The sequence below is a fragment of the Amblyomma maculatum genome, chromosome 2, assembly GCF_055883805.1.
Source record: "Amblyomma maculatum isolate TAMU_Amacu chromosome 2, ASM5588380v1, whole genome shotgun sequence".
NCBI classification, from domain to species: domain Eukaryota; kingdom Metazoa; phylum Arthropoda; class Arachnida; order Ixodida; family Ixodidae; genus Amblyomma; species Amblyomma maculatum.
In genome coordinates, this window is record NC_139345.1 from 223,708,653 (window position 1) to 223,733,768 (window position 25,116).

At 44.9% G+C, this 25,116-nt stretch overlaps 1 protein-coding gene and 1 long non-coding RNA gene across 3 annotated transcripts in view; one reads left to right on the forward strand and one right to left on the reverse strand.

Annotated features, from left to right (window-relative positions):
• LOC146201362 (uncharacterized) overlaps positions 1-8,916 on the forward strand; it is a 408,702-nt gene extending 399,786 nt beyond the window's left edge. Inside the window, exon 4 of the long non-coding RNA XR_014705327.1 lies at positions 8,888-8,916. This is a non-coding gene — a long non-coding RNA (uncharacterized LOC146201362). The remainder of the gene's footprint in view (positions 1-8,887) is intronic.
• The window catches only part of LOC146201375 (autophagy-related protein 16-1-like), a 204,753-nt gene continuing 181,809 nt past the window's right edge, over positions 2,173-25,116 (reverse strand). Inside the window, exon 16 of one of the 2 annotated variants that reach the window (XM_084595800.1) lies at positions 2,173-2,647. In XM_084595800.1, the coding sequence (XP_084451926.1) occupies positions 2,554-2,647 (94 nt within the window). In that variant the 3' untranslated portion in view covers positions 2,173-2,553. The remainder of the gene's footprint in view (positions 2,648-25,116) is intronic. The other variant, XM_084595803.1, reaches the window with a different exon arrangement.

Consider the following 25,116-nt stretch of genomic DNA (forward strand, 5'->3'; position numbering starts at 1 on the left):
TGTGCTGAATCTTGATGCATTGCGATGTGGCAAGACATCTGCATAGTGACGTCAAAGGTTGCTAATGGTGGCACGGCTAACGCACGGCATCGATCATTCCTTCAATGCGTTCTCGCAACACAGAGAGAAGCTTATGCAATACAAGTCCTAATGCACCCCATCACCCTGAAACGGGAATCAGTGCCGATGTAAGCTGCCTTGCAGCACTGACATGGCAACAGTGCTGCCAAATATTTGTCATCCGCTTTTCTTGTTCCTAGTGGCGTGAGAGACAATTCTTGTGCTCCGCAAACAAAAACTGTGTAGGATTAAAGCAGTCACCATGAAATGTTAGCTTTGCCCGCTATCTTCCAAGATGTGTTTGCATGAGAAATGAGCAGCGCCTCTCATGACACCGAGAAAAAATGATCTCACACTAACTAGCTCGCCTTCTTTGCTGTCATCACCACTCATAGAGCTGTGTAATGGCCCGAAGCTATATGTGGCACCTTGTTTTCCGATATCACCTAGAAAGTAATCCAGGTGGCTCTAGTGCCTAGCAACTGCACTGGCTGGCTCTCGACTGCCATCAATGCTGTCAAGACATAGCTGCCGATTCCACAAAAAACGAGCAATTCAACTGATGTGATGCACGTGAAAGTCTGTAATAGACAACGCCAGAGATGGTTGGCCACGAGTGCAAATAAACAAAAATTCCCTTACTTCTTGAATATCCCGATGGATCGAACAGAACTTAAAATATTTGAAGTGTGGTGCAAAGGAATAGTGTTTCAAACCATCTCAAGCGTTTGGACAAACAGAAACTGCCACATCATCATCAGCCGGACTATACACCACTCCCATGTCCCCCCCAATTAGCCCTATCCTATGCATACACTTGACCACTTGACCTAATCCGCCCACCCGTCTCCCCTGCTACGCTTTCCTTCCGTAGGGGGTCCAGATGATTACTTTTAGTGATTATCGGTTGTCCTGTCTATGCACTACATACCCTACCCATTTCTTCTTGATTTCCACTAGAATGTCAGTGACTTAAGTTAGTTCTTTGACTCAATCGGCACGCTTCTTGTCTCTTAAAGTTGTGATGCAACATAGGGTATGAAAAAAAAATGGGGCCCCGCTAATAGCTTTTTTTTCTGGTGCAAGTTTATGCAATGCAAGTTTGGTCAAATTATTGTTTTTGGTGCACGAAATCGCATTTGCATTAAATGGTACAACTCATGCCACTGTCCCAGCACTGCGTATTGTTAAAAAAAAAAAAAAGCATGTGCGCTACAATAAATGCGGACAGTTCCAGCTTTTGCCTACACTATGAAAGTCATTGCTCATGCCAGTCTACTAGTCTCCATAAAATTACAGCCCGAAACTTCTCTATCATAGGTAACGGCCCATACGCCATTCTGCATGCGACATGTCTGCCCTGCACTCCTACTCTACACTCCATATGGTTGGTTACTGCAGCCAGCTACAGACTTGGCAGAAGGCATTCGCTAAAGCTTTCCTGTGGGCTAATGCAAATATAGCAGCACAAAAACAACAGAGATCACCACAGTTATCAGAGAATTTCAGAACATCATGTACCAGGCCTATAGCTTACTATGAGAATGCACGAGTGTTAACAGCCGTGGTAAGCAGCAATAGTATAAGCTATACCGCCACTCCGGACCTGGGAAAACTCAATTCATTAAGGTTTGGTTTGGTTTGCGGGGTTTAACGTCCCAAAGCAACTCAGACTATGAGAGACGTCATAGTGGAGGACTCCGGAAATTTCAACCACCTGGGGTTCTTGTAACGTGCACTGACATCGCATAGCACATGGGCGCCTTGCTTTTCGTCTGCAAAAGCTGCCGCCGAGGACGGAATTTGATCCCGCGTCCTTGGAAACAGTAGTCGAGTGCCGTAACCACTGCGCCACCCCGATGTGAAGAAAAGTCAGGGAAAGCCATGAACTCCTCCTCAAACTGTTGCAAACTGGACCGCGCTTCCTATGGGCACGCGTGTGTGCGAGTACAAGCGCTGATATTTGTCAGGTACAGGTATATGCATTGCGCTCGTGCCTGGTCCTCGCACATGCTTGTGCGGCACACCCATGGCACAAATGCCTAGGAAGTGTCCATGGAGCAGGGCCTTAAGAAGCCATCACTGTGGCCATACCCATTCTTAGTTGCACAACACCAGGGAATCTAATACTTGCCCTCACCACTGCAATTTATTTCTTTTGTTAATTTTTTCCTCCTAATCTTTCACTCTGCCCCTTCCTCCTTAGAAAGGGGAACAACTTCTGGCAGAGTAAACAAAACAAGAATTGAAAGTTTGGGCACCACTGCCAAAACATTTAGAAACAAGACTTTTGCTTAGAAAACAGCACAGACAGACACAAAAGAGAGCAGCATCTGTTCATTGGCATTGAACCAGTGTCTCTGTGCAGCACCAGCAGAGGACAATGAGTATTGCCAGCAACGTCCCTTTCTTCCTTCCTATCGCTCAGCTGCAGCCGAAGTTGGCAGAGTAGAAGGGGTAGACACACAAAGCCTTTCTTGAGAACTCTGGCATTCAGACCTGGGACCAGACAGACACTCGCTTGTCTCGGTCGGAACTGGCAATGTAGTCTCCATTGGGACTCCACGAGCATGCAATGATGGGTGAGCTGAAAGAGAATAGCAGTGGAGCCTCAGGGTGATATCACAGGTGCACAAAACAACTACACTACTAAAATAGGCATTCCTAGTCTCGGGGAGCACCAACAAACGGTGCCGAGGAACCCAGTTTTTGTACCTTTGTGCCCGACATGGTTGCCAAGAGAAGCCACATCATCATCATCATCATCATCAGCCTTACTGTACCCACTGCAGGGCGAAGGCCTTTTCCATAATCCTCCAATTAACCTATCCTGTGCTAGCTGAGTGAACTCTTAACCTCATCCGCCCACCTAACTTTCTGCCGCCCCCTGCTATGCTTTCCTTCCCTTGGAATCCAGTTTGTTACCCTAAGCGACCATCGGTTATCCTCTCTTCACACTACATGTCCTGCCCATGCCCATTTCTTCTTCTTAAATTCCACTAGAATGTCGGTAACTTGAGGTATTTCTCTGACCCAGTCTGCACGCTTCCTATCTCTTAATGTTACTCCGACCATTTCTCGCTCCATAGCCCTCTGGGTTGTCCTCAACTTAAGTAGAACTCTCTTGGTTAGCCTCCACGTTTCAGCCCAATGGTAACCCATCAAAAAATGACAAATCCTCCAAAATGACTACCTGTACAGCATCCAGGTAGAACGAGAGGAAGAAGATGGTATACACGGTATGAAGGAAAGGGCAAAGAGGGTACACCTCAGTTCACAGGTCGAGCCAACGTTTCGACAAGTGGACTTGTCTTCGTCTGGGCAAAGCGATCATCACTGGCAGGGGTTTAAATACGCTTTTGCTTCCGAAGAAGAAAAGCTGGGGAGGGGGAAAGTGAGAAGAAAATAGAAACTATCCCAGTAACTCCGTTAATATGGCCCTCGAAAAAGCAAGCGCTTTAAACCGCAACGATGTGCTCACGAAACGACCAAAGGTCAACACTGAATGCCAGAAATACAGTGCCCTTCCAAACATAAACAATATTTTGCGAAAATACCATTCCATGCTAACTTGAAATGAATGCCTGAAGAAAATATTTCCAGAGGCACCAAGGGTAACTTACAAACGTAACGCAAACCTCAGAGATATTCTAGTACATTCTAAACTCAACAACAAGCATCCAAAACAACCATACCCTTGCTCTTGACCTAGATGTAAGATGTGCAGTCATATACAAAAAGACACTACTGTTAAAAGTAATGCAAGCGATTTCACTTTTCACATAAAATAAGGCTTTAACTGCACATCTTCAAACGTTATCTACCTTCTAGAATGCTCCTTTTGTCATAAAGAGTACATCGGAGAGATAGGGCAACCAATGAACATAAGGCTTAATGAATGGACATCAAGTAGACACAGGCAAAAACCTCCCGACAGCAGTTTCCCAGCATTTTAATCAGAAAGACGACAAGTTCGAAGAAATTAAATTATACATTCTCTAGTCAAGCTTTAATTCTGCCAGGGACCGAAAACATAGAGAGGCATATCTAATTCATAAATTTAGAACACTGGAACTAGCAGGAATAAATATATCTAAGGGAATGTTATAATCCCTTAAGTATATTCCCTCTGCATCATAACTATTCGGGAAAACATTCCCACATAGCGTTAATTGTACAGTTTATTTACAACACATGTACACTCTATTCCCCTCCACAATAGCATAAGCTTTATTCTGTGACTTTGTACTCCCCCCCCTTTTGCGCAAAGATTTAAGAATTGTCCTCCTTATCAGGTGTATCTGCACCAAACCCGCTTAAGTGGTGACTAATCATCTACCCGGTATTGTAGTTTTTCCTGGTACTGCTGCTTTTACTTCTTTTGCAGGCTACAGGATCCCTGGTTCCAGGCTGAGAAATTCATACTGAAGATTTTTTTTTTTTCCTTTTTCACCTCATGACCTACTTACTTCTCCCCCACTTTCCCCCTCCCCAGCTTTTCTTCATCGGAAGCAAAAGTGTATTTAAACACCTGCCAGTGATGATGCCCAGATGAAGACAAGTCCACTTGTTGACCTGCGAACTGAGGCGTACCCCCTTTACCCTTGTTCAGTGCTCCTTCATACTGTACAGTAGAACAATGAAAGCAAAAAGTAGGAGTGAGCGAATATTCGAAATTTTGCATACAGCTCAAATATTTTATTATTCGTTTCATATGTGTGTTTGAAAGCCTGACATTCAAAATTTCAAAAAATTACCGAACAACCAAACTTTTCCCAATTCACCGCACTTTTCCTGCACTGCACGCTTCACTGCAATGCTTGACTCGTAGTCTGTGCTGTGAAGCATCTTCAAAATGCGATGAAGCCGTTTTGCAAAGAGAGCCTTCCCGACAATGCACGGAAAGCGAAGCATTAAAAAAAAAAACGGAAAGAAAAAAAAAAAAGAAATATGCTTGCCACTTTGGTTTCATTTCAAATGCTGAAAACCATTGTACAAGTGTTCGTCAGACAAAATTAGTGTGATGCGAACAGTTTTCGCAGGCCCCTATGATAACTTGAGCTTTCAGTTGATTCGGACATTTTTGCTGGTCCCTTGAAGGTCGAATTAACAAGAGTTGACTGTATTCAGCAGCAGTATGACAGCTCCACCCGGTTTCACGCAGGCGCTTCCTGTACAAAAGAACTGGTAGTATAATGTTTTTACTGGATTTATCAGCTCTAGTGCAATTTTATTTGCCAATATTATGTGAATTCAAAAATAAACGAGATGCACAGTGTTTGCTACTTTTTAATTTTTCATTTAGTAGCGAGAGCTACATTGGCCACAGTCTCACCAGTCCGCCGTACCTGTCTGAAGAGGAAAAAAGATAGAAGAGGAGGAAGCAGAAGAAGAACGAGAAGAAAGTCGCGAAAGGCTGGCAGCTGACATGGCCGAGCACTAAATAGACATAGGGTTTCCTGACATCACATTTGGCAGGTGCTGCCCCCTCAAGCCCCATATGGGAGGGTGATATCAGAATCAACCTGCCAAGACCCTTGCATTCACGTTCATACGGCTCAGTTAATGCGGGGCTTTGTATGTTGGCTGGTAGCTTACACTGTGCCGTCATCGTGAAGGTGGGAGTGAAAACAGAAAGAGGTGCCGTAGTGGAAGGCTTCGGATCTCCGCGCGATAGAGGCCTCATCCCACTTTAGTGGTCAAACCCTATGGCATAAATACAGCTGAAACCATAGAATATATTACTATGTGCAAAGGCCATATCTTTACTTTCAAGACAAACCAGGTTTAATCACAAGCTAAACCACAGCTAACTTTTTTTCCATTGATCAGATATAAGATATTTGGAGAGATTTTTTTCCCTTATTCTTATTCAATTTGTATTCAGAAATTTCAACATTCATGCATCTCTAGCAAAATGTAAAGTGGCTGAAACGAAAAGGGGACCACTCCATAGGCTATCGATCAACATCATCAGCCGGACTATGTCCACTGCAGGGCAAAGGCCTTTTCCAGTTTCTTCCAATTAACCCAGTAATGTGCTAGCTGCATCCGCTTGACCCCTGTATATTTCTGAATCTCATCCACCTATCTAATTTTCTGCCGCCCCCTGCTACACTTGCCTTCCCGCGGAATCCAATTGGTTACTCTTAGAGACCATCGGTTATCCTCTCTTTGAACTACATGTTTTGCCCATGCCCATTTCTTCTTAATTTCAACTAGAATATCAATAACTTGAGTTAATTCTCTGACCCACTTCCATTTTCCGTACCATGGCCCTCTGCGTTGTCCTCAACTTAAGTATAACCCTTTTCGTTAACCTCTATGTTTCAGCCCCATAGGCCAATACCGGGAGGATGCAACTGTTGTACACTTTCCTTTTGAGTGGTACCAGTAAGCTGCTTGTCATAATGTTTGAGTACCTTCCAAATGCGCTCCATCCCCCCTTATTCTCCTAGTTATTTCTCTTTCAAGGTCCAGATCTGCAGTCACTACCTGTCCTAAGTAGACATCATCGCCTACCACTTCCAACGCTTGCTGCCTATTTAAAACTGCTGTTCCTTTCCCAGGCTGTTCAGCATTACTTTAGTCTTCTGCATATTAATATTTAAGCCTGTGTTTCTGCTTCTCCTGTCTAGATCATTTATCATTAGTTGCAGTTCGTCCTCTGAGTTACTTCACAAGGCAATGTCATAAGCAAATCGCAGATTACTGAGGTATTCTCCATCTACCCTTATCCATAACTGCTCCCATTCCAAGTCTCTGAATACTTCCTCTAAGCAAGCTGTGAATAGTACTGGGGAGATTGTGTCTCCTTGCCTTTCTTTATGGGAATTTTATCACTTTCTTCATGCAGAACTTGTGCACCCACTATAGATATCTTCAAGTACTTTCACATATGGCTCACCTACATCCTGATCTCGCAATGCTTGCATGACCGCTGAGGTTTCAACCAAATTAAATGCTTTCTCGTAGTCAATGAACGCCATGTATAGGGGCTGGTTATATTCAGAGCACTTTTCTATCACCCGGTTTATAGTGTGGATATGATCGACGGTAGAGTACCCTATCCGAAAGCCTGCTTGATTGATTAAAGTAAGGTTGTCCTGATCTTATTGCCGATTACTTTGGTAAATGCTTTCTATGTAACTGATAGTAAGTTGACTGGTCTGCAATTTTTCAAGTCCTTAGCGGGCCCTTTCTTATGACCCAGGTGAAAATTTCCAGTTGGGAATCAGCTGGTTTTAGTTGGTCCCAACAGCGACCTTGCTGGTTTCAGCTGGGCCAGCTGGTCCCAAAAGCAAACCAGCTGCTTTCCAACTGGGGCAGTTGGGAATCTGCTACAACACCAGCTGGTTTCCAACTGGGTTAGTTGGGAATCTGCTGGTTTGAGCTGGGCCAGTTGGTCCCAACAGGAATTCTAGTGGTTTTCAACTGGGCCAGCTGGTCTCGGCAGGAATTGGCCCCAACAGCATCTGTTGGTACTAATTGGTTTCTGTGAAAGTAGTTGGTCTAGCAAGTGTTGTTTTTGTTCCGGGCTTGATGGTAAGAGTAGCATCGTTGGTTTTAGTTTTAGTAACAGTTTACACAGGTACAATTTGAAGGAATAATTTTATTAGCACTCAATAGTTCCAGCTGGCATCCAGCTGCTGAGCAATTTGAAATTCAGTATGGTGGTCAGTTGCGTACTTCATTATTTGCAACGAAAGCTCTAATATTAGCAACGAACTAGTAGGTAAAATTATGTTATATTTTTTCTGCTGCCATAAGCAGCATAATATGATATAAAATGAAGATTGCGCGAATTAGTTTCGTGCGCAGTAAACCGCATTGACAGCAGCATGGCGGCGCCCAGGAGCGGTCGTACATACGTGCATGGCGCGACTTGTTGATTTGATATATGTGGTGCGTGAGCGTTATATTTATCTGAAGAAACTCGTGTTATCGCCTATTCTTCACAAACTTGCTCCGAAGCCGAAATAGTTCATCAGTTGTTCTCTAGGCGAGAGGAAGACAACGCTTTGGATGTCATCGCATGGCGAAGACGGATACCTATCAGCAGAGCAGCCCGAAGAGTGTATATATTGAGATACTTATTTGTGTTCTTTATATCTGCACGTTAAGTAACCGGAAGAGGTTGTTTTGTTTGTTCGTTAAATGTGTTCTGCAGTTAAACGAGAGCACACGATCAAAAAAATATATCAGCTATCAAGATTTTTCTGAAAAGATGACAATCGCGCAGCTGTTTTCATGAGGTTCGAGGTTTTTGTCGCTGCTTTCCGGAGCTCATCTCGAGAGTTGTCCTCATGAAACTGAGCGCCGCCAAGAGCGATCGATGATTCTGGTATTCGACGTCGTTGACATGCTTAACGCCTTTGATGGTTCGAGTCATGCCAAATCACGAGTGCCGTATTGGCTTGCGATTCATGTGTCCAGGCCATCCTCCGCAACTTTCGTTGCTCTACCGTGGCATTATTTTTGCCATGCAGTTAAAATACCAATTTATTTGCTTTAGCGCGGACATCAAATTTTCGCGCTGCTGTATCTCTACGATATGCGGTAAACAGCGTGAACTGAAGCAAAATAATTCCCTGCCGAGCTAGTCCTCGATCAAAAACTGCATTAAGCAAAGATGAAGTCAGTGATCAAATTGTCCACAAGCTGTGCGTTGAACTTATAGCTTATGGTTAAGCTGATCTAAACGTCGGCTTTTGTGCATGTGATATGCTGGAAACTTGCATTTTCTAATTTAACTTTCCGCTTCACGAAATTATTTACCTAAACTTCTGGTGTGAGTAACATATCTTTTTCTGGTTTTCTATTTCAGCCGCGCACCACCGAAGGGCTGTTTGAAAGATGTGGACAGAGTGGCGATGCTGTTTATGATACCAAAGCTTCGAAGAAAATACAAGACAGAAGAAGCCACTGTTCTTGAAAGCTGCACATGTACCCTGTCGACACTGAAATAAATGTTCTTGGCTTCTTTTATATTGTGTCTTCTATATTGCTGCACCTGAGAAGCAGCACTGTGAAGTGTGTTTCTTGCTAGTGCAATTTTTTTTGCACATTTGGGGAGGCCACAGCTTGTTCCGCTGGCTGCTGCTGAGCCTAGCAGCAGCTGGGACCTGGGACCAACACCAGCTGGTCCCAGTTGCAGTTGGTCCCAGTTGCAGTTGGTCCCAGCTGAATTGGGAATTTTCCAAAAAACCAGTTGAGTTGGGACCAGCTGATTCCCAACTGGAAATTTTCACCTGGGGAATTAAGAGAATTTTTGTATTCTTCCATGATTCGGGTACTTTAGTGTCGTCAAGCATTGCGTATAGAGTGTGGCCAGTTTTTCTAGCATGATATCCCCTCTGTCCTTCAACAAATTTGTAGTTGAAGGCCTCGGCGCTCTAGTTCTCAGACGACACGAAATCAGCTAGTACCACACCGCAGCCGTGACCGGATCCGGCGACGTTCCGGCAACACCACAGCCGTAACCTCCGACTTGAACATTTCAGTGGACATAACCGACGTGACAGCGCTCGTGGATACCGGTGCCGATTAATCTGTGATGAGTGGGCCTTTCGCCGCCACTTTGAAAAAGGTGACTACACCCTGGACAGGCCCACCAATTCGTACTGCCGGAGGCCACTTGATAACGCCGACCGGTACCTGCACTTCTAGGGTAACAGTGCAAGAAGTACTTAGCAACCTTCGTCGTACTTGTCTAGTGTTCCTGCGACGTCATCCTTGGCATGGATTTCTTAGCAGAGAATAGAGCCGTTATCGACCTGCAGACTAAGTCAATGACCTTATTGACTGAGAACGCAATACACAGTACTTCAGAGCGACCGACAGCCCTGCACATCCTTGATGATCACGTCACTATTCCGCCCCGTTCCAGTGTGATGACGTCTGTAGCTGTGAATACACTGCGAAACTTTGAAGGTGTCGTGGAGAGCAAACAGATCTTGCTTTTCGAACGCAGTCTTGCTGTAGCCAGAGGAGTCGTTCGCCTCGAAGATGGCAAAGCAGATGTCCTACTCACAAATTTTGGCGGCGAGCACCAGCATTTAAGCACTGGGACTGTAGTGGCCCATATTTGCGATATCATGCATGTTCGAAAAGCCTCTGAACTTGCGACGCTGTCACTGACCGAGATGGAGAGGCCTACCACCGATTTACACTTCAACATTAACCCTGCGGTTTCTCAACTACAGCATCGCCAAGTGAACCAGCTCCTCCAGCGCTATCGGGCGACCTTCTCCAACTCTTCACGTGTTGGCAGAACTGATCTTGCCAAGCATCGCATTATTACGTATGATACCGTGCCACCTCTCAGACAGTCACCTTACCGAGTGTCTCTGACTGAATGCGCCGCTATCACCCGCCAAGTGAAAGAGATGCTTCGCGACGATGTCATCCAGCCCTCGCGGAGTCCATGGGATGCACCTGTCGTTCTTGTGAAGAAAAAGGATGGTACGCTGAGGTTTTGTGTGGATTACCACCGGCTAAACAAAGTTACGAAGAAAGACGTCTATCCCCTACCACGCATCGACGATGCTCTGGATCGTCTCTGCTCCACGAAAATTTCTCTTCAATGGACTTGAAATCCTGATACTGGCAAATAGAGGTAGATGAGAGGGGCCGTGAGAAAACGGCATTTATTACTCCGGATGGGCTCTATGAGTTCAAGGCTAAGCCCTTTGGTCTCTGCTCTGCACCGGCTACTTTCCAACGGCTTATAGACACTCTACTTGCAGATCTCAAGTGGCGTCTCGTTTACCTTGACGACATTGTGGTCTTCGCTCCAATGTTCGAGGAGCACCTTCGGCGTCTTGAAACTGTTTTGCAAGCCATAACATCCTCTGGCCTTATGTTAAAGAACGAGAAGTGTCATTTTGCTTATACGGAGCTCAAGTTCTTGGGACACGTCGTAAGCCACACTGGTGTCCTGCTGGATCCAGAAAAAACGACAGTTATTGCCAACTTCCCTCCGCCCCAAGACAAGAAAGCTGTTCGACGATTTCTTGGCTTATGTGCCTACTACCGGCGCTACGTCAAAGATTTTGCTCGACTCGCCGAGCCCCTAACACGTCTGACAAAGACAGACACGCCTTTCACTTGGGACACACCACAGGAACAAGCATTCAAAGAGCTTCAAAGCCGCCTACAAACACTTCCCATATTGGCTCACTTCGACAAAAACGCCAACACGGAGCTTCACACCGATGCAAGCAACATAGGCCTGGGCGCCGTTCTAGTTCAAATCCAGGGCGGACAAGAACGTGTGATCGCTTACGCCAGTCGCTGTCTGTTTAAAGCGGAATCGAACTATTCTGCAACAGAGAAATAATGTCTAGCCATTGTGTGGGCGACGTCGAAATTCCGGCCATACCTTTATGGGAAACCATTCAAATTAGTTACTGACCACCATGCCCTATGTTGGCTTGCAACCCTAAAGACCCTTCAACCCGTCTTGTAAGATGGAGTCTACGACTACAGGAATTCGACATAACTGTCACGCACAAGTCTGGCCCCCAGCACTCGGACGCCGACTGCCTCTCAAGGGCCCCTGTAGATCCCTCCGCAGATCAAATTCCTGATGATGCCATACTGTTAAATGCCATCAGCACAGAGTGCCTCGCTGAAAGACAATCTGCAGATCTCGAACTTCGTCACATCATGGACTATCTAAACGGTGCATGTACAACCGCTCCGAGAGCTTTCAAGTGTGCTCTGTCATCGTTATGTGTGCGCAATGGTGTCCTCATGAAGAAAAACTTTTCCGCCAGCCAAACGCCGTACCTGATTGTTGTACCTATGTGTCTACGTGATGAAATTTTACAAGCTTGCCACGATGAACCAACTTCTGGATATTTGGGAGTCACCCACACGCTTGCAAGGCTCAAGGAAAAGTACTACTTTTCAAGCAAAAAAAAAAAAGTACTACTGGCCTCGACTTAACTCAGACGTTTCACACTATGTGAAAACATGTCGCAGCTGTCAGCGTCGTAAGGTGCCGCCGACTAAGCCCACCGGACTCTTGAAGCCAATAGACCCACCGTCGAGGCCTTTCCAGCAGATTGGCATGGACATGCTGGGGCCATTTCCCCTTTCACACTCCGGTAACCGGTGGGTCATTATTGCTACGGATTACCTTACACGATATGTGGAAACCTCCGCTCTACCCAACGGTACTGTCTTAGAGGTTGCAAAGTTTTTCATCAATTGCGTTGTCCTTCGCCATGGCACACCGGAGATTTTGATCACTGACAGAGGAGCCGCATTTACAGCCGAATTGCTGCAGCAGATTTTAATTCACAGTCATACTGAACGCAGGAAGGCGACACCATACCATCCTCAAACAAACGGCTTGACCGAACGCTTGAACAAAACACTCGCTGACATGCTCTCAATGTACGTCGACGTAGAGCACAAAACGTGGGATGAAGTGCTCCCATACGTTACCTTTGCATACAATACAGCGGTCCAGGAAACAACGAACATGACACCTTTCCGTCTGGTTCATGGCCGTGAGGTGACTACAATGCTTGATGTCGTGTTACCACATCTAGACGACGGCAACCAACAAGCAGATGTTCACACCTTTCTGCACCTCGCCGAAGAGGCCCGTCAGCTGGCCAGGCTGCGAATTCAGAATCAGCAACGCCGCGATGCCCAACGATACAACCTCCGACACCGTGACGCCCGGTACACAGCTGGAGACCGTGTCTGGGTTTGGTTTCCTGTACGTCGACGAGGCCTCAGCGAGAAACTGCTGTGCCGTTACTTTGGCCCGTACAAAGTGGTAAGCCAAGTTGGGGACCTAACCTATGAGGTTGTTCCTGATGGATTTAAAAAGTCCCAACGCTCCACGCTCCCGGACGTGGTCCACGTGGTCCGCCTGAAACCGTATTACGACCGATAGTGTTGACTCTTTCTATGCGTGAGCAACTGCCCTTCGTGCAATGGTTTTTTTATATCTCTACCCACACTTCCAGCATCAGGGCGATGCTTCTTGTACGGGGGGGGGGGGGGGGGGCAATGACACGCTGCATTCTTTGTCTTCCCTCTGCGCTGATCGCGAGCGTCAGCCTTCTCGAGGCGAAGAAACCGAAGTTCGTCTCCTCGAGGCGAAGAAACTGAAGTTCTTCTGTTGAAGCGGGCCTGCTAGTTTCCTGCCGCACTGTGACTTCTGTGAGTCCTGTGTCCCGCGGTGACTTCTGATCAGACTTCACACCGTGACAATATTGTGCTGCTAGCTGAGAGTCTGGAAGAATTGCAAACTCTAGTTAAGTATTGCGGAGATGAAGGGGACGCTCTAGGCTTCAGTTTTAGTGCAGTTAAGTTGGGTCTGATGATTTTCAACGGCTCAACTGATCAGGGTCTTAAAATACAAGGCCATGAAATACCCAGAGTAGCAGAACATAAATATCTGGGGGTATGGGTAAACGAAGGATTGGCATACATTGGAAAGCATGAGCAATCACTTAAGGCCAAAGGGCGAAGAAATGCCGGGATAATGAAGCATAGAGCATTGTGGTATGAGGTATGAGGTCTTGTGGGGCATTTGGAAAGGAACTATGGTGCCCGGACTTACTTTCGAAAATGCGGTTTTGTGCCTAAAATCAGAGGTACAGTCGACATTATAAATAAATCAGAGAGCCGTTGGACGACTAGCACTAGGTGTCCACGGCAAAACCACAAATGAGGCGGTACAGGGAGATATGGGCTGGGCATCTTTCGAAGTACGGGAAGCTCAGAGTAAAATATTATGAGGACCGCCTGAGGAAATTGGACAGTAACAGATGTGCAGTTAAAGTATTTATATATCAATACTTAAAAAGCGTTGACTCACAATGAAGCAAAAGAACTAGGAAACTAACTAGTAAGTATGCTAGTCATAAAAACGGAGAAATAAAGAGCGTTAAGCAACAGGTGAAAAACACAGAAGGTAAAAATTGCATAAATTCGATGGAAAAGAAACAGTGTGTGAAATTATACCGAATGTGGAAAATGCAGATCAGGAAGGAAGCTTTCTTTGATAACTCAAGAGGCAGTGCCCTACTTTTTGAAGCTAGATCAGGGTGCCTTAGAACAGTTCAGTTCAGTTCAGTCGTGTCCGACTCTTCGTGACCCTATGGACCATGTCACGCCACGCTTTCCGGTCTCTCACTATCTTCTTAACATCACATAACTTCATCTGCAGTGCCTTGAGAATGCCATCTAAGCATCGCGTTCGCTGCCTACCCTTTCTCCGGCGACCCTCAACCTTTCCCAACATCAAATCTTTCTCCAGCGACTCCTCTCTTCTCATCAGATGACCAAAGTAGCCGAGTTTTAACTTTAAAATTTGACCTTCCAATGAGCAGTCAGGGTTTATGGTCGACAATATCGATTGATTTGATCTTCTGGCAGTCCAAGGAACTCTCAAGAGTCTTCGCCAGCACCACAATTCAAACGCGTCAATTCTTTGGCGGTCAGCCTTTTTCACAGTCCAACTCTCGCATCCATACATCACAACTGGAAAGACCATAGCACGAGTTATACGGATCTTGGTTGGCAGACTAATGTCTCTGCTCTTTACTAGGCGGTCAAGGCTAACCATTGCTCTCTTTCCCAGAAGCAGGCATCTCCTAATTTCATGGCTGCAGTCTCCTTCCGGGGTAATCTTGGAGCCCAAGAAGAGAAAATCTGTCACAGCTTCCACTTCTTGTCCCTTGATGCTCCAGGACTTGATAGGGCAAGATGCCATGATCTTTGTCTTTTTAATGTTCAGTTTAAGCCAAAAGTTCTCACTCTCTCTTGTACGCGCATCAGAAGTCTCTTGAGTTCCACTTCACTTTCTGCCATTAAAGTGGTATCATCCGCATATCTAAGGTTGTTGATACGTTTTCCAGCAATCTTCACTCCAGCCTTAGAACACGCAGCTACAAAAAGAAATTTAACAATGAAGATGACGCACGTGCTGTATGTGGTAACTCCAGTGAAACAATTGACCATATTATACTCAAATGTAATTGTATCCATCCGGAAGTTGATGCAGGCGCAGTCACTGTTCCTGAAGCTCTGGGGTTTAGAGATACCAGTGGCCGGGTGAATAAACCGGCGGTGGAAACTAGCAAAAAACGACTGGAAGATTGGTGGCTTAAAAGCAGAGAAGTGGCATAATGTTAGTAATCTAGAAACAAAAATTTAATAAATAGAACGATGGTATAGTTAACCAATCTAAAACGATAATTAAGGGAGAAAAATGAGCATGATAGCTACTGCTACCACCTCGTTTCAAAGGGGACGCTCCTATATTCCATCCAGTTTACCGATATCTTCTCAAACAATTCTACCACCTACTTCTACCGCACACTCAGTAATGATATCTCTGAAATTATTGTCCATTGCGTCTAGGCTAAGGTCAGCTTCCTTGGTTAGCAGTGAGCATCTGTTCTGCTGCGAGAGCCTGAATTCTTCTAATTTTCCCTTTACTGCTAATTTGTTGATGGAATTCTTCCTCACTAATCTGTTCCGCTCCCTCTTCAAATCAAGAATAATTCGAGACCTCACCGTATTGTGGTCACTGCATTGCACCTTTCCAATTACCTTTACATCCTGCATAATACTGGGGCTAGGACACAGTATGAAATCCCTGTTAGGGCTTTTCCATGTCCACTTCTTCCTTTTGCTGAGGAAGGTATTCATGATTACTGCGTTCAGCAAACTCAACTCCTATTTCTTATGTTGGCCACTGCGTGGCCTCCAGCTTGCTTGGCATTCAAGTACAATATAATGTGTTTTTGTTTCTCCCATTGTCGATTCTACATTTTCATAGACCATTTCCACTGCCTGGTCATCATGACTACATGTAGGTGCGTATACTTGTACAACCTTCAGCTAATACCACATATTTAGCTTAATTACAACGTCAGCTATTCTCTCATTAATGTTACAGAATTCATCTATATTACCAGCTGGGTGTTTCCACGTAAGATGAAACAAAGGATGATTGGTCTACCTTTTTATTTATTGCAAAATTTTATATATTGTTGCTTGATGACTGGAAAGAAGAGATCTCCAATTGGTTTTGCTGTCAAATTTTTTCGAGGCACAGAGAATTAATAATGACCAAGAGGTGGAGTGCTGCGCTTATATTCTTTGCTGTTTGGCCAAATTTATTTATGAATTACACAAGATTTGTTTATGTTAGGTAGCTGAAACTTTTCTGACTAAATATATGCATGTTTTATTTGTATTATTTTTGCTTTCTTGGGTAGTGTAGATGTTTTATAAAATTTCTCAAATCGGCCCAGCAAACAAAATTTTACCTACTTTACTTTGCAGGTCTTTATTTCAAAAAGGCTTATGAAAGAGTAACAATAATTCCACACTATGTTTTCAGCATAGCTATCTATCAAACATCTAAAACTTATATTTATATAATGTTTAAATAGAGAGATATAATGCACTAATTTCAAGAAAACAGTGAACAATGAAAAATTATGAAGAAAAAAGAAACATTTTTGGTTTTTTAAACTTTGTTCACCTATTTTCTTCTACTTCAGCTTTCATCATTAAAAATATGTTGCATAATGTTGTTGCAGTAGTAATTACGGCTTTGTCAATAACGCCCTTGTGCAGGGCATACCCACCACGCAGATCAGAAGATTCTCGCCCATGATTTTTAATTTTTGCCATTTTCTCCCTCTTGGGAGAAATATATTTACAAAAGAGGGTTAAAGATATATACATTGAGAGACAGCTAAGGAGCCTGGCAATGAGGGCCCAGTGTTCGACTCACTTCTCATCTTCGCGCCACTTCGTCCTAATCGTTTGCACCCGTAGCATTATTGCATCTAGTCATTTTTTTGCCTCGACGTTGCAAATTAGCTGTGATAGATATAGCACAGAATGATTCGGAATCAGTTTTGTACGCACAGAGTGCCTGATAGCATCAGGCAGCACACAGACGCTTTTTGCAATCACCTTCACCATAAATGAACCTTTCTGAGGACAATTAAAAAAAAACCCATTTTTGATCATTGTTAAACTTTGCCTAGGTATTCTCCTTCACGTCAGCTTTCAATATTATGAAAGTAGTTATGGCCAGTCCAATAAGACCCTTACACAAGAATTTGCAATTGTTGTAGATCTGACTTTTTGCCAGCTAAGCGTTGAAAATGCAAGCTGGATTGGATTTCAGGTTGTTAAGAAATGCTCAACAGTGCAGAAAAGATATCGACGGAACCGACGCGGAGTGCGGGGGCATGCTCACCCCAGATGCTTGTTTTAATAGTGGGCACAACGAGAGCCATCGACATAGTTGGAAACTTGTTGGGTTGAGCGCATGTGCCCTTTGTTCACACCCCAACCTGTCGCCGATAACACGGGGGTGAAGGAAGAGAGGAGAGCATAAGAAACTAGATGCGATCAGTGGAAAGCATAAAAGTGGCGCTCCAAAGCGAGCTATCCAGACGGCCTTTGGTCTGCTGTCCACACTTCATGCCGGATGGAAGAAACTGTGTGTACAGGAATGAAAATAATGCGCGCTGTCGAATCATTCCAATAAATCAATGCAGCCCAGAAACATTCTTTTAATTAGGCAGTTCTCCATACCCTTCACAATTTTTACATTTCACTAAAAATTATTTGGAATACCTTCCTTATTCATTGAACTTTATTATTTTTCTTTGTAATCCACCTTATGGTAAATGTGATTGCAAAAAACGCCTTTGTGCTGCCCAATGCTGCAGCGCATCAGGAACTCTACGCATACAAAACTGATTATGAATCATTCACTGCTGTGTCTGTCACAGCTAATTTGCAACGTCGAGACAAAAAATGATTAGACGCAACAATGCTGCAGGTAAAGAACGATTAGGACCAAGTGGCGAGCTCATTTGTGGAAGGTGAAGAGAAGTGCGTCGAACACTGGGCCCTCATTGCCTGGTTCCTTAGCTGTCTCTCAATGCATATATCTTTAATTCTCTTTTGTAAATATATTTCTACCTGTTACAATATTAAGCCAAAATTTAAAAATCGTGGGCAATTCACAAATGCCGTAGAATCTTCAGATCTGCTTGGTGCCTATGCCTTGCACAAGGGCCTTATTGAAGTGGCCATGATTACTAGTGCAACAAAATTATGCAATATGTTATTACTGATTTTGAAAGCTGAGGTAGAGAATAGATGGACAAAGTTTAAAAAGTATCAAGAATGTTTTTTTTTTTTTTAATTGTCCTCAGAAGTCACTGTCTGGTGTTTTCTTGAAATTAGCGAGATTGTATCTCTCTATTGAGACGTTATATAAATATAAGCTTTAGCTGTTTGACAGATAACTATGCTGAGAACCTAGTGCGGAATTATTGTTGGTCTGCCATAAGTTGCTTTTGAAACAAAGGCCTGCAAAGTAGGTAAAATTTCGTTTCTAGAGTCGATTTTGAGAAATTTTATAAAAACATCTACACTACACGGGAAAGCGAAAATTAACCAAATACAAATAAAACATGCGTACATTTAGTCAGACAATTTTCGGCTGCCTAACATTAACCTTTGTGTAACTCATAATCAAATCTGGCCAAAACAGCAAAGATAAGCGCAGCACTCCACCTCTTCATCATTATTAATTCCCTGTGCCTCGAAAAAAATTTTTGACAGCAAAACCAATTGGAGATCTCTACTTCCCAGTTATCAGGTAACAATATATAAAATTTTTAAATAAATATTAAAGGTAGACCGACTATCCTTTGTTCGATCTTACGTGGAAACACCCAGCTATATCCTTACTGATAAGGAAACCTACCCCTAGTTCTGGCCTATCCGATAAACCTCGATAACATAGTACATGCCTGCCCTTCACTACAGTATATGCCTCAGTATAGGCCTCCTCACCTCGCTAAGCCCTCTAGTTCCTCTAACAGAACTAGCCTCACTAGCTAGTGTTCTAGCATTAAACGTTGCCAGGGTCAGTTTTCCAATGGCAGCCTGTCCCCGGAATTCCAAATTCTTGGCACCCCCCACTGCGTCACAGGTCTGACCGCCGCTGTGGTCACTTGCTCCGCAGCCGCTGGCGACTGAGGGCCAGGGTTTTGTAGGAGTAATCACGAGAGGTTGTGGCCAATTACTGCACCAGGGTGGCCAACTCCTGCTCTGGTGAAGGAATGCGTCGCTGGAGGTGTTCACCGGCATCAGGTCGCACCTCAAATTTATTTTTATGCAAATCTATCGACATGCGGCAATTTATTTTTTTTTAATCCAGTGGCGAATTAAACGGCACCGGGATTCGAACCATGGTCCTCTTGCATGCGAGGCGGATGATTCATATTGATCACATATGGTCAATGGTTTTGTATGCACTGCATAACTCAAATTTCTCTGTTTCAGTTTGAGTAGTTCCCTTTCTTTTTTTCACTGGGCAGCAAATTTGCGGGAAGAATTTTTTTGGAGCATGGTGGTCTCAAATGTCAACAAAGTTCGCATCAGAACACACTTAAGAATTTGGTGTCAGTGTCAGTCATGCGGTTTCGCTGCTTCTGCTGTGGCTTTTTTGGATGAAAACCGTAGCAAAGAGTGCGAAAGTGATCTCATGAGCTCTGACTTGAGCTCTGAAGGTAATTAGACCATGATGAGACTGGAGCTTCAACTAGTGGTCTATGGTAAGCAGCTTTTAGATTTCTGCTTGCTCTTCTGAGTAGTTCGTGTGTGTTCTCACTGTTTCATCCCTATATGTCAACAATCTACGACGATGATAAACTGCTCCTGAACAAAAAGCAGATCAAGCTTTTGCCGCGACAGAAGTCTGGTGCATCATCATGCCATGAAGCCGCCTGATAGCTTTGCTGACTCTTGTTCAAGTTGCAGATTTGGGTGACGCAATCCAGCGTTTGCAAGAAAGGCTCCTGCAGCTCACCAATCAAACATCTTTCAGCCACACTGATCTAGCTTCCAGAGAAGATCTGCCAACATTCACAAAAGATGGTAACCAAAAACAAAAAAGTATAAAAATGCAAAAACTGAGCGAGCGAGCGATGCAGTGATCACAGGATGGTCACAGGAAGAGGGAACGCAACAGATTACCAAGAAAGAGGTCCATCAATGAATTGGCAGTGAGAGGGAGGGCAAAAGAGTTCAGGATCTTCAGCTTTAATCGGGGATGACGACCTTAGTGTAGAAGGGATGAGCAATACCTTCAGAGATATCATTACTGAGTGCTTGGTAGAAGTAGGAGGCCGGATAGTTAGAGAGGATACCGGTAAGCTGTCTAAGGAGACAAAAGATTTGGTTAAGAAATGCCAAAGTATGAAAGCTTCCAACCCAACAGACAGAATAGAATTGGCACAGCTATCAAAGGGTGCAAAGTATCCAACATGAGGAAGTAAACATGAAGAAAATCTAGCATGGTCTAAAGGACGGGGGCAACTTCAAAGCGGTGAAGAGGAAACAGGGCATAGGCAAAAATCAGATGTATGCACTAATGGCAACGTCATAAAGAATATGGACAAGATAGTCAAAGTAACCGAGGAGTTCTATAGTTATCTATAAAGTAGAAAAGCAGTTGTATGTTTTGCCAGTGATGAAGGACGAGGTTGTGAATGCTTTAGAAACTATGAAAATGGGACAGCAGCTGAGGAGGGTTAAGTAACTACAGATTTGTCGTAGGACAGAGAGATATCGTGCTAGAAAAACTGGCCACCCTTTGCAATTTGCCGTATGTAACTTTCGCGTACAATACTGCCACTCAAGAGACGATGCGACTGACACCGTTCCAGCTTGTCTTCGGTCGCCAAGTGAGCACGCCGTTGGACACCATGATGCCAGTTGGTCCTTCTTGTGGCTCTGACGTGGCGTACTTGACGGCGACATCTTTGTTCAGTGTGCTGAGGAAGCGCGGCAACTGGCATGCCTCCGAATCCACCGACAACAGGGGAATGACGCTGCTCGGTATAACCTCGGCCGAAGAATTGTCACTTACGAGCCGGGCGACTTCGTGTGGGTGTGGACGCCTGTTCATCCTCGCGGCTTATCTGGAAAGTTTCTTACGCTGATACTTCGGCCCTTACGATATTGTCCGCCGCATCATTGACGTCACCTACGCCGTTGTTCCTGTAGCCCCAGCTCTATCCCGAAGTTGTGCACGTGGCCCTATCACGATCGTGCATGACTGAACTTTTCGTCAACGCCGCTGGGTCCTTGTGACACTTTTGTGTACTCTTTCGCTAACTTCTTTCTACTAGCACCGTGTTGCATCGAGTCGATGCTACAGTGGAGGGGGGCAGTGATACAAACTATAGTTAACAACGAAGCGGAGACAGTCAGTGGCTAGTTGGCGTAGAAGACGAAGTTGGTTGCCTGGAATCGTGCTCGGACCGCTCTCGGACTTGGGCAGCCTTCTAGGATCAGGGCGTTTCCTGGAGGGTGCAATACCCGTTACAATATGCAACACCTGGCGACATCGACGGTAACAGAATAATGGAAGAACGCATACATTATCTTAATTCATAAGAAAGGGGACGCTAAGGACTTAACATTTATAGACCAAGGTATTCATTAAGGTAATTGCTAATAGAACCAGGACAACCTTAAATGTCAATCAACTAAAGGATCAATCCGGTTTTCTGAAAGGATACTCTACTATCGATCAATATAACCAATCCCTATACATTTGAATGAGTCGAAACGTCATTGAAGAATCAGGGCGTAGATATCTATAGCACCCTGCATAAAGAAAGGTGTTAGGCAAAGAGACAAGACTATTCACAGCTTAGGAAGTATTCAGCAGAAGGGTGGATGGAGAATATTTCAGTAATCTGCGATTCGCTGATGACATTGACTTGCTAAGTTACTCGGGGGGATCAACTGCAAAGAATGATGAAAAAATGTTTTTGCTAGTTTATTATACTGCAAGTCCTAGAGTGGGCCAATACAGGAGTGGTTGAGCATAAAGATACAAAATTGTGCTGTCACATCACAGGAAACAAAAAAAAAATCAGTGCAATGATTTATATGTATCAAAAGCAAACATTTAGCATGTGCTGCAGAACCCTTTTTACACGCACTTAGGACAGGTAGTAGCCGCAAATCCAAATCACGAAAGAAAAATGAGGATAAGACTGGGATGGGGCGCATTTGGCAAATACTCACAAATTATGACTAGCGTAGCTTTTTGGGCTTGCTGGTGCATGAACATAGCGATGTTATTGCTCAAGAGGAAAGTGTCTTACATGTACTACTTACCTATGATAGGAAACGTGTACATTCTAGTAGAAATAAACAAGAAAAAATGGGCATGCGTGCGAAGAGAGGATGGTTGCGAAGGGTAACAAACTGGATGCAGGTAGCACAGGAGGAATAGGCGAGGGGCCTGCAGTGGGTATAATCAGGCTGATGATGATGATATGAGCGAGAAAACACCAAGGTTAAAATAAACACTTCTCTGCAGTGTATGCCAAGTTTATCTGTTTGACCATCCCACAGGTCTGTTTCCTTGGCTGGCACAAGTGAAGTCGTCTAGTGTGGGCAATTGAAAAGAAATAAAAATAAAGTAATCCAGCCTGTACCACCTAAAGCCCTACTGACTTAAACAAATATAAACTAAAAGATTGGCAAAAATAAACGTTCTGCATTGTAGGAAGAAACACAAAATTACGAGACACTTTGGCGACCAAAGTGGTGAAAGGCCTGAGTGCCGCATTCTGCTACGATACGAATTTGTTGCGAATGGGGTGGTGGATGATGCTTTGAGTAAAGAGGGTGACTACTGTTTCACATTCCTACCTTCCTTTATGGCATGGTACATGTGTACGTGGAGAATCGCGACAGATGCTGCACCTTTATTATCCTGTAAATCAATTTCAAACGCCGCTGATGCCTGCTGTACTAACACCTCCTAGACATCTGGATTTGCTTCTGTTTGCTGTGTAGTGCGGCGTTCGAGGAAGCGGCAAATGAAAGGGCGCACAGACGCTTGGATCGGATGCCCGGTGGGGTCAGCTTTGTATATGTATTAATCGCCTTGTGACGGTTCATTGCGCGCCCCTTGTCGAGCACAACCAGCATTTCATTGAACGCATTAAAGGTCACCGGCTCTTTATAATTCGTTTAAAGGAAAGGAAAGGCGCAGTATTTGTCACCCGCGGAATCTTGCTATCATTTTCACTGTAGACCAGGGGAATTACGAAGAGCGTTTCACGATCCGGGGTGTGGCGCCCTGCCCCGCGGCTGCCAGGAGCCAAGACCTTTTTTTATTTTAGATTACATACCGGAACATTACCAGTAAAGAAGTTTTTGGAGGGAAGGGGTTTTTTTTTTTACCGATAAGCAGCCAGAAACAACAGATGATGCTTTTTTAGATTGTTGGGATGTATTACAACAAACCATAAAGAAGGATTTGCCACTAGACTCGCACGGCATTCGATATTTAAGCACAGAGAATGAGAATAGGGTTTGTATATGGCACTCCGGAACGTCAGGCTATCACTGTGACAGGGATGCCAGACCTGCTGTAGTTTATTGGCATTCAAAAAGTGGCTGCAGAACCTCCCGAATGGCCTTTGTTGTCGCTGCGGGAGTTTTAAAGAGACCAGTCTAACCACTGGCTGATCATAACATTCATTCATTTTGGCCTGTGCATTGTAATAAACGGCGAAAAGACCTGATGTTAGATGTTATTCCACTTGTCGAGGAGAACACGATTGAGTTCGTTAAGGAAGCGGCTACGCATACTCACAAAGTAACACGCATGCGTTGTATGTGATGCATGCTGATATACTTCAATCATGGCTGCGCTTCGATCGCTGGCTGCCGCAAAAGGTGCATATTTATGCATTTGCACTTAATGTGATATGCTATTTGAAAATCTTCATGTTTGGGATGATTAGCGCCGTTGATCTGACCGGCATATACACACACGATAGGATTCATTCATTCATGAATATGCAGTGCATATATGTACAAAAGCCGACCGCATTCATGTGGTCGGCTAAGCTGTGAATTATATTGCCATTCACATCAACCGGCGCCAACATACCGAATAAGATCAATTTTCAAATAGCACATCGGAGTGAAGCGTTAATGACACGAACCAGCCTCGATGTATGTGCACATGTGGCAACTGGCACGAGGAGGAATCAACATTTATTAAGCCCGAAATATTTCGGTGGTGCATGCAGGCACCAAACAGGGTGGTTCCCTAGTTGTGGGACCCACATGTTCCCAGCAGCTTTGAGCTGAATCGTTAGGGCGGGGCTGGATAACAAGGTCTCCCATCGCTCAAGGGGTTGGGGATTGGGGATATTGGCGGGAAGGGGAGGAGGGGGGGTCATGAGTTTTGTGCATTCTGCCAAAACGTGCGACAGGGTGGCCTTTTATTTTTGCAAAAAGGATAGAGCATACCGTGTTCCGCAGGGTACATGCGGTTCATCAGTACGGGATGCGCAAGCGATCCTGTCTGCGCTCGGCGCAGGATCGTCTGTTGTTGCCTGGTGAGTATGGGGTGCAGTTCTGGCAGTCTGCACCCTTCCTCTCTGTATATCTGGGTGATCTTCCGAAAGCTGGTAACCGCATGCAGTAGCTCTTCCGGCTCGTGCTCATCCGGATTGACATTCGCGGGCATGGTAGCCTGCGATGGTGTTGCTTGCTACCTGCGAGTGAGCCAGGACCCACACAAGCTCCGATTCTTCCCGGAGGCTAGCACTTGGATAGAATGGCTCGGGCAGCGGAGGAGATTACCCCCCTGCAGAAGCTTCTGTAGGCTGGCTTTTGAGTCGGTGAGCACAATGTTCACGCTCGGCTGTACGAGTGCGAGGGCCACGGCTGCTTCTTCGGCAACTGCGGGGTAACTGACGTAACCACCACCACTGCATGGTCACTGTGTTTTCCGAGCGAGGCGTCCGTGTAGAAGACCCTGGGGTTCTCTACCAGCTTCCGGGCTATGGCTTTGGCCCGCGCGGTGCGCCTCTTGTCGTCCTTGCCCGGCTTTCCGGGGAAGGGGTTTGGTCCGAATGGTCGTCTTCCGAAAGGGCTTCCTTGATGGGTACTGGCTCAATCTGCCATCCTAGCATGGCTCGTCCATGTGACTAA